This window comes from Xiphophorus couchianus, chromosome 14 (genome assembly GCF_001444195.1).
Source record: "Xiphophorus couchianus chromosome 14, X_couchianus-1.0, whole genome shotgun sequence".
Lineage (NCBI taxonomy): Eukaryota > Metazoa > Chordata > Actinopteri > Cyprinodontiformes > Poeciliidae > Xiphophorus > Xiphophorus couchianus.
This window is the reverse complement of record NC_040241.1, coordinates 17,022,388-17,040,776: the sequence shown is the minus strand read 5'-3', so window position 1 is coordinate 17,040,776 and position 18,389 is coordinate 17,022,388. Positions and strand designations below refer to the sequence as shown.

The 18,389-nt window shown below is 37.9% G+C and overlaps 1 protein-coding gene across 2 annotated transcripts in view; it reads left to right on the top strand.

Moving 5' to 3' along the window:
- The window catches only part of pcxb (pyruvate carboxylase b), a 369,757-nt gene that overhangs the window by 152,761 nt on the left and 198,607 nt on the right, over positions 1-18,389 (top strand). For both annotated transcript variants that reach the window (XM_028039331.1, XM_028039332.1), the window contains exon 12: positions 13,691-13,873. In XM_028039331.1, coding sequence (XP_027895132.1) covers positions 13,691-13,873 — 183 coding nt within the window. The remainder of the gene's footprint in view (positions 1-13,690; positions 13,874-18,389) is intronic.

The following is an 18,389-nucleotide window of genomic DNA, read 5'->3' as shown; positions in this document are numbered from 1 at the left end:
AAACTTTCGCTGACCTATATTTGTTTTGTTCTGCGTTAAGTCATTGAAAATGCTGAAATTTAAGTTGTTTTTCAAGGTTTGGGAAGGGCTTGACTTTTGTATAAAGTCCTTGAAATGTCTTGAAATTCAAATTGCACAGTTTGAATATTTAAGGAAAATCTCCTTACTGAAAGTCGAGTGATTTTGTTATGCTTAGGCATTTAATTTGAACAGAATGGTAATTTATCTTAACACAAACTGATTTGTTCAGTGTGATGAATATTTATTATTCCTAATACGTTATTGATTGACATAAAAGTGGTCTTACATTTTAAATGTTTCTGAAATTGAGGATTTTTTTTTGTTCTCAGAATATTGATGAGTACACGGTGTGTATCTTCAAAACATAAAATTTTCTTATAACTTAGTTCATCCCTCTTATATAGAACGCTTTTACAAGACATTAACAGAAATAAATGTCATACAATAGTACATTTTTATCTCCAAAGTGTGGTGCTCAAAACGTTTTAAACTTACCTTGAAAATTTACTGTGGAAATCCACACAGTTTGAGTTTTTTGCAACATTTAATTATGAAATATAGCATTCTTTTGTTAAAAGCATCTTTTTCATTGTTTAATGCATCTGAAAACATAGCATTTTACTTACTTTCAGCCAGCTGACCAGTGATGTGCAGGAACATATGGGGGACAAATGGAACTAGGTTACTATAAAGAAAAAACCTAAAAAAACCAACTCATTATCTCTTAAGTCAGAAAGTCCAAGTGTGTTTCACATCAGTTTTAGGAGTAAAGTGAATGATTCTTGAAGACGATGCATTAATTACATTCATTGGTGCGAAAACCACACAGCAATGACTGTATAAACATTTTATTCTTCATTTTGTAGTTTATGGAACGCCGTCTCACATCTTCTGATTGACAGAAAGAGCCCAACAAATGTTATGAGTAAATTAATGTCCAGAGCGTATAAACCTGCCCTCGGCTGCAAAGATGACCTCTAATGTTTGAATTCTCTGCAGACTCTGGGATAAATAAGCTCCTTTCACACAGGCTGCCCTCTATTTGTGGTGTAAAACTAATTACATTCACTCACAGAAAACTGACAGAGCTCCACGCTGCATTACTTTTGTTTTATGTCAACGCGTCCCTCTGCTAAAGGCAGGTGTCAAGGTTTTTTTCTTGCATGTATATTCAGGTTAATGCACTGGTTTTCAAAGGATTTGTTTAGTTAATGTCTGTATTTTAATTTTTTTACTGACTATAGATTGTTTTGTAGAGCATATCTGAAATATTCAAATAAAACTGTCACGAGTGTCAAAGATTCGTTTTTGAATCTAAGAGTCGCCAAAAATTAGATTCACATAATAACCACAATTCTCATTTACTGTGATTCAGAATCTATATGAAATGTCCGAAAATCGATTACCATCACGCAGCCAGTACTGGAAGCTGCACAAAAAACACCAAAATTAACAGCAAAAATGGCAGCGACAGATTGACTGGATGAAGCTGTTGATTTTTCAGGACCTTTTCATGATCCAGGTTTTAGAAGTTTGTAAAATACCTCCATCCACACAGAGGCTACATCAGGTGTATCTGTAAAGGCTTTTAGTCGTTTAGGCTGTTCTTCCACAGGGATCCGGTGTTTTTGGACACCGGAAACCGTCATTTGGAGGGTGGGTACATTTTAAAATGATGGTTTTGCGTTTCTGTGTGTACGTGCGACCTGCGTCTTTTTTTGAAATAACATGTTGACTCCATCTCACTCACTAACATTTTTTTCCATTGTTCTTTGGCAGTGTTACAGCGCCGCCCATTGGCCCGGCATACATACTACAGCGCTGTCATGTGAACGCACATTTCTCCATAAAACTTTATGAAAATTAATGTTCATCTGTGTAATCAGGGCTTGTACAAAGTTCAGAGCAGCTCAGAAACTAAACGTTGACTCTCAAATCACAGCTTTAGCTCCCTGCCTGTTAACTCCAGTAGGTAAAAGCAGAACCCAGAACATCTAAAGCACTGCAGGCTTTAGATGAAGTCAGGTTTTATGCTTCAGCCCCATCTCGCATTTACCAAAAACATCTTAATGGTTAACAAGACCAACCTATTGGGTGATGGTCAGTAGCTGCTGTGCTACTCCAGGCCCAGGATGATCTGTAGGGAGCCATGAATTCAGCTTTCTACCAGAAAAGCTTGAAGGAATAAGTTTGATTCTGGTAGCTAATGCTCAAGCAGGCTTTGCTTTTACATTAGGAGAATCATCCAAAGGGGTAAATCTGACTCAGACGCTGTTGCATCTCTGTGAATGTTTTCCTGTGTGGTTGAATAAAAGCTACTAAAACTAAATGCCTCCACTGCGATGTAAAACACCAACTACCAAACACTTGGTGGCAACTGGGAGTTACATTTACAGAGGAACTACTGGGCTGTAAATACTTCTTCCCGGCAGTATTACTGTATTACGGTTCCTGTGCTTGTTAAAGACAACAGCAGCTTCTGTAAGCGTGTAATGTGTTGGAACATTATAATGGTGGTTGTGACAAAATATTTGAGAAATATCTTCCATTTATGACTTCCTTTGCTGCTTCTGTCTAAAGTGCCTCTGAAATTCAGTTTGAAGGCACAAATAGCTCTGCAGCTCAAACTTGTTTTATGCATTTCTAATGTCAGAAACCTTTTAACCTTGGCTTTTGTATTTAAAAAAAAACACCTATAGATAATGAATCCTACGTGTTTGAAAGCTCAAAACAATTATAAGACAACATTTTTATCTCTTTTCGTCTCTTCTCACTAACACTTCTCCAAACCTTCAACTGCTTTCTGAGCTTTGATTCATCCTCACAGGTAGATTTTAACCATTAAAATTGCACTTATATTCCCATCTCCCTGCCTCTCTGTCATTCTGTCTCTTCCTCCTTATTACTCTTTAACTTTCTGTAGCTCTGCTGCTCCTTCTGCTCCTCTCCTCCTCTAATTGGTACAATATCAGTTGGAGCTCAGATACTGCCGTCAGTTTTTGTCTGCTTTTTTTTTTTCTTATGCCGATGCACAGCTTGCTCAAAATGTGTTTTCGTCTTGAAGCCTTTTGCTCTATACATTCACTTCAGACATGTGCCTTGTGTTGCTATATTAGCAGCGAATCTGACAAAGGACAAGGTGAAGCTTGGTAGCAGCAGGAGACGCAGTTTGGTAAAAGGATTGGAAGGTTTGGGAGACAAATGGTTCAGAAGGTGATTTACCTAAAAATATTAAATTTCTCCTGTTCAAACGACTCAAAATGGTACAAGTGAACTTAATTTTGCTTAAAAAATTGTATTTGCTTTAATGCCCAAGGCAGAATTGCAGCACATGAATGCAGTACAGTTTTGGTGAATGTAATTTGGTTTTTACTGAACTCTAAAATTATTTACATCTATCTTCAAGTACAAGATTAAAAACGCAAGTTTAAAAAACAAAACTAAAATGGTGAAGCAGCATGTAAAAACACTGAAAATGAAATATGTAAGTTCATGCTTGCTGCTTCCAGAGGAACTTGGAGTAAATTGCAGCTGATCTGGCGGCTTGAGTTAATAAATCGTCTTACTGTCTCTATTAAAGCAGGAGTTTTAGCTGTTTTTCTCTGGAGGATATAAATCTTAAAACGATGCCAAGAAGAAAAGACACCATTGCCTTTGGAAATGTTGCTGCCTGTCTGTCTGGAAAGAATTTAACGCTATTTCAGAACAATTATAATGACTGTGATTCTGCAGTGAGATTTCAGTGAGAAGTATTTATACATTTAAGATGGTAGCCAGTTTGTCCTAGTATTGCTCTCCCAAAGGTTTGACTGATGAAGGTATTTCAGTTTCCCAAGCTGAATTTTCTTAAGAATATTTTAGATGTGTGAAAAATCTGTGAAAGGGCAGCTTTTCTGTAAAATAACGTTAAGTTTCAACTAAAATATGTGAAAGTCTACTACATTGAAACCAAAGATGGACTTAATTGATAAAAAACTGTGGAGATCACAGCTGCACCTTTTATTTTCTGTTTAGACATAATAAATGACTATTGCTAGTATTACAGATTACCATAAGACCTTTCTTCTATTGTTAACTTAAAGTAATTAGTTAACTCAATCTTAAACATCCAAATCAAACATGACTAAATAACTAAGTAAACCCGACATAGGAAAGAAATCTGCCATATTTGCTGCAGTTCACAAAAACATTGTGGGTCTTTTTGTCGTTTGCTACCAGTTTAAAATACTTTCAGAGTAGAGTCGTCTACAGTAGAAGGAGGGACCAGGTCGGGTCGGTTGGCATGCTTTTTGGTCTGTCAGCCATATTAGGTTTAAAAAAATAATTTCTTGCACTATAAAATAATAGTGTATTTTATGATGCGTTTGTGTCCACTTCAGTGGTCTGTGTGCATTTATAACATGAAACTGTAGTGACTACTACGCGTGAAAGGGTTAAATTGTGTATTCTTGCTTTCTCGGTTGTATTGAAGGTTTATTAAAACGCATCAGAGAAGCCCGATACTAACCGAACACCAAATGTATCATTTTGACCCAGGCCAACTTTTGGCTCTAGCTATGAATCTAATGTCTAATGAGAATAATTTTCGGATCATAGAAACTAGAGTGTTTATGACTACACCTGATCATACGTCAGCGTATTAACAGAAATGGACCCCCTCCACCTTCCATCCATTTATTTTTACCATTTTGCTCAGAGTTTTTCCCATTTATCCGCTGACAGTAACTACTCTGACCCGGTTCGCTGTAATCCACCCTGAACCCAGAGCTGCTACATTTGGTGTTTTTTTTTTTTTATTTAAAGACTGCAGTAGCAGTCAGTGATTTGTAATGAACCCCATGATGGAGCAACATTTTTCTCATTCAAAGTCAGAGAAATGTTGACCTGCACTGCAGAGGGACTGAGGAGTTTTAGTGATTTATTGGAAGCATTCAGGAAACGGATGGAGGGGTTGTAGACTGCTGCTTTCTGACAGGAAACCAAAAGGAAATGTAGAAAAATGTGCTGTTAATGTTGAAGAATAGGTAACAGAGTGAAAGTTTACAGCTGGATAAACTTGACAGATGGTGGAAAGATTATCAGACGGATTTAATACGAAGCTGCAAAGATTGTGTTTGCGGGTATCTACTGATCAAAACAAGCGGGACAAAGATCCGGGCTCCAGTGACTCCGAGTGCCTGACTGCGTAGAGTTGCATCAGTATGTGTGTCAAACCACCAAACTACTTAAATTATTTGTGCCTCTGACTCCCTGGAGACGATGAAGAAAGAGGTAAGACAGAAACAATGACATGGTGGGAGTGAAGGAGCAGGAAGGTGTGATTTTTCCTGTTTGACAGTGCCCTGGGCTGAAAGAAGCCATCACCTAGACTTGAATTATTAACACGGTACTTGACTTCCCCTTCAGTTGGGTCGGTACAGTAACTCTTATATTTCTGGCTGGCAGATCTGTAGCAGCGCTGCCTCTCAGCCAGTCTTGGGAAAATGAGATTAAAGTATTGTGGCTTCACTGTGGCACCATTTTCGTGTTTGTGTGCCCCACAGCTAAACCCCACTATTCATATACACTCATCGGCCACTTTATTAGGCACACCAGTCCAATTGCTCCTTAATGCAACTGTTGAATCAGCCAATCGCATAGCAGTAGCTTGATGCATTTAGGCATGTAGACATGACCAAGATGATCTGCTGCAGTTAAACCGAGCATCAGAACAGGGAAGAAAGGTGATTTAAGTGACTTTGAACATGGCATGGTTGTTGGTATGAGACAACCATCTCCAGGGTTTACAGAGAGTGGTCCGAAAAAGAGAAAATATCCAGTCACCGTTGGTTCTGTTGGCGCAAATGTCAGAGGTCAGAGGAGAATGGGCAGACTGGTTTGAGCTGATAGAATGGCAACAGTAACTCAAATAAACACTCATTACAACTGAGAAATGCAGAAGAGCATCTCTGAACGCACAACATGTCGAACCTTGAGGCGGCTGGGCTACAGCAGCAGAAGGCCACACCAGGTTTCGCTCCTGTCAGCTAAAAGCAGGAAACTGAGGCTATCATTATTACAGTCTCACTAAAATTTGACAATAGAAGATTGGAAAAACGCTGCCTGGTCTGATGAGTCGATTTCTGCTGCAACTTTCGGTTGGTTGGGTCAGAATTTAGCGTCAACAACATAAAAGCTTGGATCCATCCTGCCTTGTATCACCGGTTCAGGCTGGTGGTGGTGATGCAATGGTGTGGGGATATTTTCCTGGCATACTTTGGGTCCATTAGTACCAACTGAGCATCAATGCCACAGCCCACCTGATTATTATTGCTGGACTTCCAGCAGGATAACGCGCCACGTCATGAAGCGCCAATCGTCTCAGACTGGTTTCTTGAACAATGAGTTCATGAACTCAAATGGCCTCCGCAGTCACCAGATCTCATTCCAGTAGAAAACCTTTGGGTTGTGGTGGAACGGGGGTTTTCGCATCATGTATGTTTATCTTACTAATCTGCAGCGACTGCTTGATGCTGTCATGTCAGTTTGGACCAGACTGTCTGAGGAATGTTTCCAGTACCTTCTTGAATCTTGGCCACGAATGATTAAGGCAGTTCTGAAGGCAAAAGAACCTGGTACTAGCAAGGTGTACCTAATAAAGAGGCCAGTGAGTGTATTATATTAGACTCACACAATAACACTCCCAGATTCCTTATTAGCATTATAGAACTGCTACAAGGTTATTTTTAATGAGTGCAAACATTTAATTTAGAGAAAATTAATAAAATCCTTCAATTATCTGCCAGGTTGTACTTTCTCCTTATTTTAGTGATTATTTTCTGTAAAACAAATCCCATCTGTGTGGTTCTAATAACCGAGTATCCACTGTGTTACTGTTGTGAATTCTTGTCTAACTTCATATCCCATTTATATGTTTGTTCAGCCAAGTGCAACAGCCAAACATCTGTCTTGCTGCACATTTCATTAGCCTCCTGACATGAACACGCAGCGCCGTTTTCACAATGTTGGCCCTCATTTTGGTGGATCCAGCCATTTTCACTATAAAAATACATGATTTTATTTGTGCAAAAAGCTTGGGTTTTATAGGTTTTATTTACATACTCATGTAGATGTTGTTATTGTTAATTAGTTACTTTTTGTGTTTAATATTATATCTTTCAGCATGGGATTAGTTGAAAATCCATTAAAATAAAGAGAAATAACATAAACAAATTAAATTATTTCAATAAAATTATTCAAAAAGTAAAAGTTGGATAGTTTTATTACACAGAATAGAATATTTAGTGTTTATTTTTGTTTATTTTGATCATCTTGGATTTAAAATTTACATAAGACTTGTTTTTTATGGGTTTTATTAGTTTGCATACTCATGTAGATGGAGTTATTGTAAATTAGTTTGTTTTTAATATTATGTCTTTCAGCATGGGATTTGTTGAAGATCAACTAAAATAAAGTGTAATATCAGCAAAAAATTTAATTATTTCAGTGAAATGATTCAAAAAATAAAACTTGTTCAGACTTATTACAAACAACAAAATATTTAGTTTTTATTCTTGCTCATTTTGATTTTTTTGCTAAGATCTTGGATTTTACAGGTTTTATTAGTTTGCATATGCATGTAGATGGAGTTACGTTTTGTGTTTAATATTTGATTTTTCAGGGTGATAGTTGTTGAAATCCAATAAAATAAAGAGAAATATCATCATCAAAAAAAAGTAAAAGTGGTAAAGATTTATTACTCACAGTTATATATTAAGTGTTTATTTCCGTTCATTTTTAGTATTATGGATTAAAACTGAAACAAAAACATATTAAAGAAGACATTCAAATTCCAAAGTACTGTATTGATCCCAAAGAAAAAAATTATAAATACATTCTTATAAAAAAATGAGTATTTAAAAATAATGGATATGTTTTAGGCTACACAATAGTGAAGGAGGCCATTAAACAGCCATTGACTCCCTCCATGAGGAGGGTAAGCTTCATAAGAAGTTGTGCTGTATCCAACCATATTTCTGAAAAGTTTAGTGGAAGAAAAAAAGTGTGGTTTAAAAAAAAGCATAAGAAAAAGGGGTCAACTGAAGCCTTGATATGCAAAACTCTTTGTGAAACTTTTTTTTTTATTGAGTTTTGGAGAAATTCAGTGTACTCGCTCTTATCCAGGATCTCTCATAAACAGCGGCTCAAACTCAGGTTCTGGTCTAAAAAGAAAAACTGGACTGCTGCTCCTTAGTGGGAAAGTAATTTGGCTTTTCATCTAGAAATCAAAGCTCATTTGTTCCATCAAAGTGAAGCTGCTGATGCAGTTCTGCAGGAGTGGATTTACGTCATAACGGCTTTAAAGAGCCCCACTTAAGAAGCTGACTGATTCCTTTACATCTTAAACATGAGTTGTGCATAAGCCCCACTTTTGGTTATTTCTTGAAGCTCAGTATAAAAGTGTTAAAACCCTCTTTGAGCATCAACCCCACTGTTCAGCCGGCCAACGTCTTTGAAGGTTAAACAGTGACTGAACCAAAGAGCTGCATCAGTTTCACTGTAAGCAAAGTTTAATGCTGTCCTCCATTTCCCCTGGGGAGAAGCAGCAGAAACGCCGGCTGCGATCGGCCACTCTGTCTCTGTGTCTCTGCAGTCAGCGCTAACTGCTGCTCTGGTCGGGTGTTTCTGTTTAGCCTGCAGTGCTAAAGGGCTTGGGCAGAGGGCAGTTCGCTTTATAGCCCCCTAACGCCGAGAGGACACCTAATGAGGAGAGAGGAAAAGTAAGCAGTGGAAAGTAAAGACAAGTGTGAAAGCAAAGGATGCAGAGAGTTGGATACTGATAGTGAAAGACCGCTGGGGAAATATTGCCAGTCCAGGAAGGATTTTTATTCAGACTCTTTAGCCAAGTAAATCTTGACTGGGTTTTTTCAACTTTTTTTATCAGCTTTATTTCACCTGCTGGTGAAAACAGTTTCTTTATGCCTCCTGTAAAAGCTGTGTGCAGACAATCTTATTGTTTCGGGAGGAAAATTAAAAAGCTATCAGTCTATTGTGTTGCATTTGGAAACCCAGACACTAATTTCTCTTTTCACAAAGCAGTAGAATAAAATGAAAGTGGATTTGTTATTTAGAACCCATTTCCATTGCTTCTCTTTCACAAGGCAACAAAAACATTTTTCATTTTAGTTGCAGCCTAAAGACTCTTGGTATCCTGAATACTCACACTTCCACCATGTCTTATAAATGCGCGTCCCGCTGAGGTTCCGGTGCGTAGTGTGTCCCAGTTCTCCAGAGTCTTTACCCTAACCCTGACTGCATTAAGTCTGGTATATTTTGAATTAAAAGGCAGAAATATGCCGATGTTCACAGAGCAAGCGGTCTGTTGTGAGAAAATCAGTTTTCAAATGTAAAGAATTGAAATAATTTCACTCTCCATGATAGTGAATCCTATCGAATTATGTTCCGTCAAGTCAGAACCAAACTCATTTGAACAGAAAATATCTCCTTCAATGTCTTTGGAAGGCAAAAATACTTAAACTGGACATTTAACATTGTTCTGAAAAGGCATAAAGTAGTTATTGCTTATGACAATAAGTACGGTGTTGTCATAAGCATCCTGCTTATGATAATAGTTATGTTAGTTATAGTTAGTTATGAATCAGTGGCTCAAGTCGATGATGTAACACTTATTCCCCCAGTTATCCAATTTTTACACGTTTGTGAGCTGTACATTTGAATCTTTATTTTAGTTCAGCATTCAACACTGTCATCCCATCACAACTCATTACCAAACTCACAGACCTCGGCATCAGTCCACTCATGTGTAACTGGTTGCTCGACTTCCTAACCAGTCGACCTCAACATATCCGGCTGGACAACCACTTCTCATCCACCACCATCATAAACACCGGAGTGCCACAAGGCTGTGTGATGAGTCCCTTCCTCTACTCCCTCTTCACCTACGACTGCAGACCTGTCCACGGCTCTAACGCCATCATCAAGTTCGCAGACGACACCACGGTGTTCGGCCTCATCAGAGATAATGATGAGGCCGCTTACAGGGAGGAGGTAGACCGTCTGGCTGAGTGGTGCGACAAAAACAACCTGCAGCTGAACACCGAGAAGACCAAGGAGCTTATTGTGGACTTCAGGAGGAACGCTGACCCACATCCACCCATCCACATTAAGGGGACAGTGGTGGAGCGTGTGGACACCTTTAAGTTCCTGGGAGTCCACATCTCCGAGGACCTGACTTGGACGACCAGCTGCTCCAAACTCATTAAGAAGGTGCATTAGTGCCTCTTCTTCATGAGGACCCTTAGGAAGAACTACCTGTCCTCAGAGATCCTCACGAACTTCTACCGCTGCACCATTGAGAGCATCCTCACCAACTGTATTACAGCTTGGTACGGGAACTGCTCTGTCTCCGACCGGCAGGCGCTGCAGGGGGTGGTGAAAACTGCCCAGTATATCGCCGGGGTACCGCTCCCTGCCATCAAGGACATCTACAGGAAGCGTTGTTTGAAAAGGGCCGGGAAAATCACAAAGGACTCCACTCACCCAGCACACGCACTCTTTTCCCTCCTGCCCTCTGGGAGGCGCTACAGAAGCCTACGGACCAGAACCACCAGGCACCGGAACAGCTTCTTTCCCACAGCTGTCACGCTTTTGAACGCCTCCTGACATAAACCATAAACTATAAGGACTGTACTCCCCTATCCTCTCATACAACAATAACACATGGACTATCCTCACACACACACACACATCACGGACTGTTTTCTTCACACACGCATACAACCTGTAAATTTTATCTGCCATTATTTATCTATAATCCATTCCCTAACATTCTTGTATATTCTGTATAATCTGTATAATCTGTGCATATAGCTCCCATATTTATACACAATATCTATATCTCTTTGCTATAACCCCTTATAGTCCAAACATACATAGTCTTGTACATCTGTAAATAAATATTATATCTTGTAGAGCACTTCTGGATAGATGCAAACCACATCTCGCTGCTTGTACTTGTGACAGTGCAATGACAATAAAGTTGAATTCTATTCTATTCTATTATGTGCACTTCGACTGAGTACGCTCTCCATAGAGAGATGGGGCCTATATGTACAATTTGGAGGTGTGGGTGTTTCTTCCTTGTTGGTCCAAAGTTCAGCTTTGGGGGAAAAAAAATTGGTCATGAATGTTTTAGCGCGTTTTTATGGCGCTGTAGCATTTTCCAGAAGCCATTGGTTTAGATGTTGGGCAGACACTTAGGTGATTTTTTTTTTTTAATGTTAGATGCTATGATTCTTGTTTATTAAACAACATTTTCCACCCTTTCCACGTTAATATAAAGTGGTGAATGAAAATCTCCCTCCACCTGAAGTCAGTTATAATCTCTTGTTTTTTAGTATTTAGTTAGGTTATCTGTTTGTCTCCTCTGGATTCTGTATCCATGTGAATTATGACTTCAAAATATTCAGGAAAATTTGCCTATTCATGATTTTTTTTTTTCTTAAATATAAATACTTAACTCTCTCTTAGCTGCCATACAAAGCAGCCAATACCAGAAGCGGCACCATTCATCGTCCTTGAAACTCCTGATATACGAAGAATAGCGGATGCTAGCTTCTGCTGCTAAGATGGTTTCCACTGTATGTATTCATACATATTAAAGTATACTTGGTATTTGAACTACTAAAATGATCAGTTATAAGAGAAGATCTCAAGTATTTGCAGATTGCAGGTATCTTGTGACTACTGGGGGCCCATCCTAAGAGGTAAAACAACTCCACAACGTAAAAATGACAGGAGAAAGCAACATTTATGTTCGGATTTAACTTTTCAGTTAATTTTGAATCTTTGCTCACAAATTTGGAAGAAAAAATGAAGCTCATGACAAACGTTTCTCATCATAATTCTCTGCAGCTCACATTGTGTGAAGATATTTCCAGCATATCATCAGTGCGGCACAACATTGTTATAATTACAATTTCTACTCATCTTTCACTCGGAGCCCTCCAGGGCCTCCATATGTTGAAGTATTGGACATTCATTTCTCCCCTTCTTTTCTGCTCTTCTGCCAAGTGTTTGTGACGCAGCTACTTTCTTCCTGCTCCTGCTCCTCGCTCGTCTCCTGCAGGTTTTCTGCCTTTTGCTCATATTTCTGGCAGCCATTGTCTTCTAAAGTGAGTTTGATTAGAACAGATGTGATGTTTGCATTCCTGCAGTGCAAACATTAAAGTCTTCTTAAGAAGCTAATAATAGTATCTGAACAGCGTTGTGACAAACACTTCATGGATTATTATGCAGGGGTTATGCACAGATTCTCAAAATGTACAGAGAAACTGTAATATTTTATGTTTTTAACCCTTTAAAGACAAAGTTTCAGATCTCCGCCTTTGCTTATTTTAATTGTACAAAGTTCTTTAAATGTCTTGAGTAAATACTTTTGCCCATTTCTGGAAAGGCTCAACTGGGAATTTCAATATCTAGCAGTTATTTTTGCAATTTACCATCTTTTAAAAGTGAGTTTCATCAGATTAAACTAAAACAAAAGAACTATTGCTTCCTGCTACGGCAGGAGTGAAATTACCTTAATAACCCGAGATTGGCTGGAAAGCGCAATAATCTCCCCTTTCAGAAACTGTTTGAAATTTTCAGATAGCGCAGAGTGTCGTTAAAGTGTTCGGTCTATAAGGGTTAAGAATACATTTCCAATATAAATTAATCATGAAATAACCTAACAAATAGCAACAGTTTTCTAAAGCTCAAGAATTATCAGACGAATCATCATCATCATCGCTCTGTTACATCAGGCTTCACCTGTTCAGACACAAGCTGGTCACATGACACAGCTGCAGCAGCCAGTACAATATCCAGGCCATGTCAACTTTCTTGAAAACTCTTGTCTTGTTCTTCCAAAGTGTGCACCAGCGACCATGTTTGGCCCACAGATTGATTTCTTGCATTCACCTCAATAATAATTCACAAGTAGTGACGAACCGACAGACCAGCAGAGGCAGTTGAGAAGCTGCAGCAAGCATTTGTTGCTATTCCTGAGAAATGCCTTGGATACAATGACAAAGGAATCCAAAATGATTGAGATCACTTTTATATTTTGCAGCCCTGTCACAGTAACACATTTTTATTGGATGATAAATTGTCCCAGAAGTTATTGCGATAAACGACAATATTGTTTTGAGACCATTTTCAACTAATATGACGGCAGTGGAATAGCAGTCCGATGAAACATTTTCAAAGATCAATAAACTTCAAATTCTAATGAACATTTGACATGGGAACTGGAAAGACATTTTAAGAATCAAAAATCGGTAAGGCTTCTTTTGAAGACTGACGTGACGCCGTCATAAACGCGGCGTGTCCATCAACATTTACGGTTGTCATGAAGTGTCCTTCGGTAAATAATGAGATGATTAATGAGATAAAAACTAACATTTTACTCAAACTTATACCTATTTCTTAATTTAGAACTTCCACTTTTGTAAAAAATTGTGATAAATGTGCAGAAAACACTGTTTTTATGTTCCTGCTTCGAATTAGGTTTACTTAATCACACTGAGGAAAAAATGGGCCCATCTCAAAGAATGTCAGAATCGAGTTGTCAGTAATGTTTGCATATATTGTATTTAAGTGTCTAACGTTGCTAACTGACCTCTTGCAGGTATTCAGGAGCGGCGAAGGCATGGGGATCCGTCTGGACAGCGCGTCGGCCTTCCAGGGCGCCATCATCTCGCCTCACTACGACTCACTGCTGGTGAAAGTGATCGCCAGCGGGAAGGACCTGAACACGGCCGCGTCCAAGATGAGCCGAGCTCTGGCCGAGTTCAGAGTGCGAGGGGTCAAGGTAGGAGCGTCAGCGACGTTTCATTTTATCCTGGTGGTACACCAGCAGCTCAGTTTGTGCTTTTATCTACGTTTTATGTTGCTGTTGCCTCCGTGGAAATTAAGACGTTGTCCTGAACCTGAAGGCTTTTTTATTGAGTTCTAGAGGACTGTACTTTTAAACCATTTCCAAATTTCATTTCTGCTTTTTAAGCTCTTTCTGCTGTAAGACACAAAAACTGTCAGCTGATCTGTGAGTCGTTCAAGGCAAACATTCTTGTCATTTACGGGGAGTCGGCTCCGTCAACTTGTTCAAGGCAACACGCCACAGAAGATCGCTCATGGCAAATGTTGACACTTCCTTTGTGAATGTTCACACTATTTACCTTTTGTCTCTGTCTGTACCGCCTACACCTTATTCAAGCATCTCTTTACATTTCATTCATGATGCCTCCCACACTTAATTTTCTACTCAGCCGTGACTTCCTCAAGTTGAGCCGCTTCTTCACCTAAATCTTTTAAAGTATCTCTATTTACACATTTAGGGAGCACTTTTATCCAAAGTGAGCTACAAATGAGAGTATAAAGGGGGTTATTATTAAAGCTAACAGCTGGATATTCAAGAGTTTCTAAAAGATTGACACTGATCTGGTAGCTCTCAGAACATCATGTGGAAACATTGCCTTGAGTGCTAGCTGGCCAGTCTGTGTGAGGCTTCAAGTGGGCGGGAGTCAGTCCTTTGAGTCCAATGTTGGTATTTTTTTATCTTTTTATAAATAAATATGCCGCTCTTATGTTGTGGATTTAAAGGAAAAGTTCTGAAAGTTACCCAAATTTTTGTAAACGTGACAGAAGAAAGGTCTCTGGAAAATCAGGTTTCATATTTCCACTCAGACTTTTACCTCGTTTTCACCTCCGACCTTTGCTTGGTGTGTTAAAATTTTACATTTGCTCAATACTAAAACAAATTCAAGTGCTGATTTTTCTGTTTCAGGCAAACAGGACTGAATATAAGTTGTAGAGTTGCCGCATGAGTTTCTCTAAACGTACAGCAAAGCTAAAGAAAAGATAAATCCTGGAAATTAAAGTGGAGAAAACAAACTAATGAAGCTGTTATGAAAGCAGCTTCTTTTTCTCATCTCATTCCTGTTTTACTTGCAAACACACAGGGGTTGGAGGGAAGAAGATTAGTAAATTATTCATGAAATTAAATACCATGTAAGTGGTTGTTTATAGGTGTGAAATGAAGAAAAGACAACCCTATCCCCTCGAGACACTGAGCGTTGTGTAACACCAGAGCGAGAAAAGCACTGCCTGGTCAAGGTGCATCTAAACCTCTCATTCCTCTTAATGATGAAGAGATTAAATAGATTTCCCGTCTGTCCTTTAAATGTTGGATTGTGATCCTTTATGAATGTGTCGGTTTAATGCGGAACTACAATCTAAGGGCTAATTTATGGCTGCCAATGTTGATCTTGATCAACCTTGATTGTTGAGTCAATCAGAGACCTAAAGTTTTTCTCAAAGGCGCCGTAAACGTTACCAGGTGCCGCTAATGGCAACACTCATCATCACCGAGGGAGGAAGACACAAAGTTAGATGTTCAGTACTGCGGAGTATATAAATAAAGACCCAGAAAGGTGCAAGAAACTTTATGGTTATACATCTGGTTGATTCAGGCTAATTGAAAGAGCAACGCTTACAGGTGATAACAGGAAGGCTAAACGGAATACGACCTTTAACCGGAAACGTACATCATTTAAAATGTTAACTGTTTGGAAATCTTTATCAGGAATAAACAGACCACAATTTTAGTAATGCTGCCCATGCTAATTGCTAATCAGCTAATTAGCATGAATAAGCTGTCATTGGCTAACTGTTTTCTTGCATTTGATTAAAATAAATAAAATTATGGGGGTCCTCTCTCTCAACCTGCTACTAGACTTTTTTGACCAATTCCAAAAACAAAGAACAAAGCTGTTATGAATGCTGTTATATCTTCTTTCAAAAGAGTTCAGAGATAAATTGAAAACGGCTAAAATTAAACTAGAAAGACAAAATTCTGATCTGTGCATCTCCAGATGTTAAAAGAAAACCTGGATGCTAATGTTAAGCCAGTGCTACCAACCACATGCTACGGTAGTTAGCAGTGGTGAGCATCGCTAGCTAAAAAGTGAGTTGTGCTAACCCTACAGCAATGCATTTTGGGTAAATGTCATTTGCCGCACCGCTTTACAGGTGGAGAATGTATTGAGAGGACTGCGTGAACAGTCTTCACCCATTTCAAAACAAGATCATGAACATAAATATCAACTACTTGAAGAATTAAGTCAATAACCAAAATTTCAACTCAGAGGTCCAACTTCATTCAACTGAAAATTTACAACCAAGTAAATTAGCGCTTCAGGATTTATCTGGGAAAATTAAGTGTGTTGAAGGTTTCCAAAGTTTCTGAAAGTGGTAGAATTAGCTCCTATGAATTAACATCAAAGAGTGAACTTATGCAGCTCATATAAAAAAACACAAGCGTCTGTTTTCCTTATAAGTACATAGGTTTCTTTTTTGAACAGTATTCTAAAGTGTGAGCTCATTAACCCATTTCAGAACTTTATTAAATTTAACTCAGCATTTTCTTGAAGATAAATTTTTTTTTAAGTAATTAAGTAAAACATGCTTTGCTGAATATTTAAAGAAAATGATTCTCCAACAATTTATAGACATTTTCTACTTTTCCTAAAGATGTACACATCATAAGTTTACAGTTTTGCCATTTACATGTTTTTCCCACCTTTATGCGAACAAAACCTGACAAAACAAGGTAAGCTGGGATTCATTAAGGAAGTGTGCAGCTGATTTATTTGCACTGAACTGTTTGAGATTTATGTTTGGGCTTAATTGGAATATAAATTAACATGTCCTCGGAGCTTGGATTATAGAATTAATGCAGCCGTTTCAAGTCGTAAATCATCTTTAGGAAAGCAAATTAAGAGTCTTATAGATGGTTAATGTTATGGTTACAATAGTCACACAAAAACTAATAAAAATGAAACGGAGGTATAGCATAAAACAGTGAATGGAAAGTGAGTAGAAGCTGCAAAAACATATCAATTTCAATATTAAAGCTTGAGATTACTCACAGATCTTTATGGAAGATGTCAGAATGGTGAATTCAGTCAAATGCATAAGTGTCCAACAATCACCACTCTCACCCAAAGGAGAATATGGACCTTTTTTTATTGCCTTTTTTTAATTAAGTAGTTGATGGATGCTATAGAAAGCACTCCGCACCAAAGCAATGTGAGAATGACTGGTCATAGTTTCAAAGAAAAGCTTGAAGAAACTTTTCCTTTAATGTGCATTTTGAAAAAGTTTCAGTTTAAAAAGCAAGCAGAGCAAGTGGTGCAAATGTTCAGGATTTTCTTTTTTTGCATGAAAGCTAAATTAATTTATAGATTTGTTTTTATTAAATTTTGTACAATTTTCACACCAAAATGTCGAGGTTTGTTTGAAACCATGATATTTTAGTGACACATGGCCAGAAGGGCATGAAATACCAGAAGACTAACCTTGTCATGGAATATTTAGTGGATTATCTGCTTGGTTTCTAGTCTCGTTTTTTTCCTTATTTTGACCCTGAACCTACAAACCAAAGCCTGTACTGAACCAAGACTCATGCATGCCATTTTATCTGTAACTAAGTTTTAATATATTGGTGAGACTTTTATCTCCATTCCTCTAAACCAGGAGTGTGAAACTCATTTTTATTTTGGGCCAAATCAAAAATCTGAATGTTCTTAAAGGGCTGCTTGTGCCAGAATCTATTGATAAAACCATTAAACTGTTAAAATGTCAAATAGTTGTTTCGGTATTCAATAAGCTTTTCTTAAAATTACATAATATTGAGCATCTTTTCATATTGGTCAGTCCATACAGGATTTTGTGGTTGTTTTTGTGTTTTGTTGTGTTTTTGGCAATCAAAATTTGATTTTGTGATGCTAATTTAGAAATATTTGTAAGGAATGTTTATATTTGCACTAATGTATGATGTTAAACATGACTTTATCAATCGTTGCATCGATCACGGACTATACGTTGACATCAACCCAGTGTTTTTGGCGAATTTTGAGAAACATTTACTGTAAAAATCAAACTAATTTGGAGTCAAAAGGGCCACATAAAAAGGAGCACATGCACTTTCAGTTTGACACATGTGGTCTAAAATAAAATAAAACACAAATATCTGCAGCAATCATCCTCTGCCTCACATGTAGTTAAACAAAAAAATCCCATCATTGCATCATTTTCACCAAACAAAGTAGAAAGAAAAACGCCTGAATAATCTGTTCTGTTTTTCTTTAGCCAATTATTGGCTAAATCCCATGTTAAGCTTTTTATTGAGCGCTTTATTATGGTGATTTTTTAAAAAGATGTTAAATGCAGTGACTATAATAAAAAGTGTTGTTAGGTAAAATAAATTATTTTGTTTAGAAATACATTTTAAATTATTGTTTTTAAAATACCTGCTTATGTAAATGTGT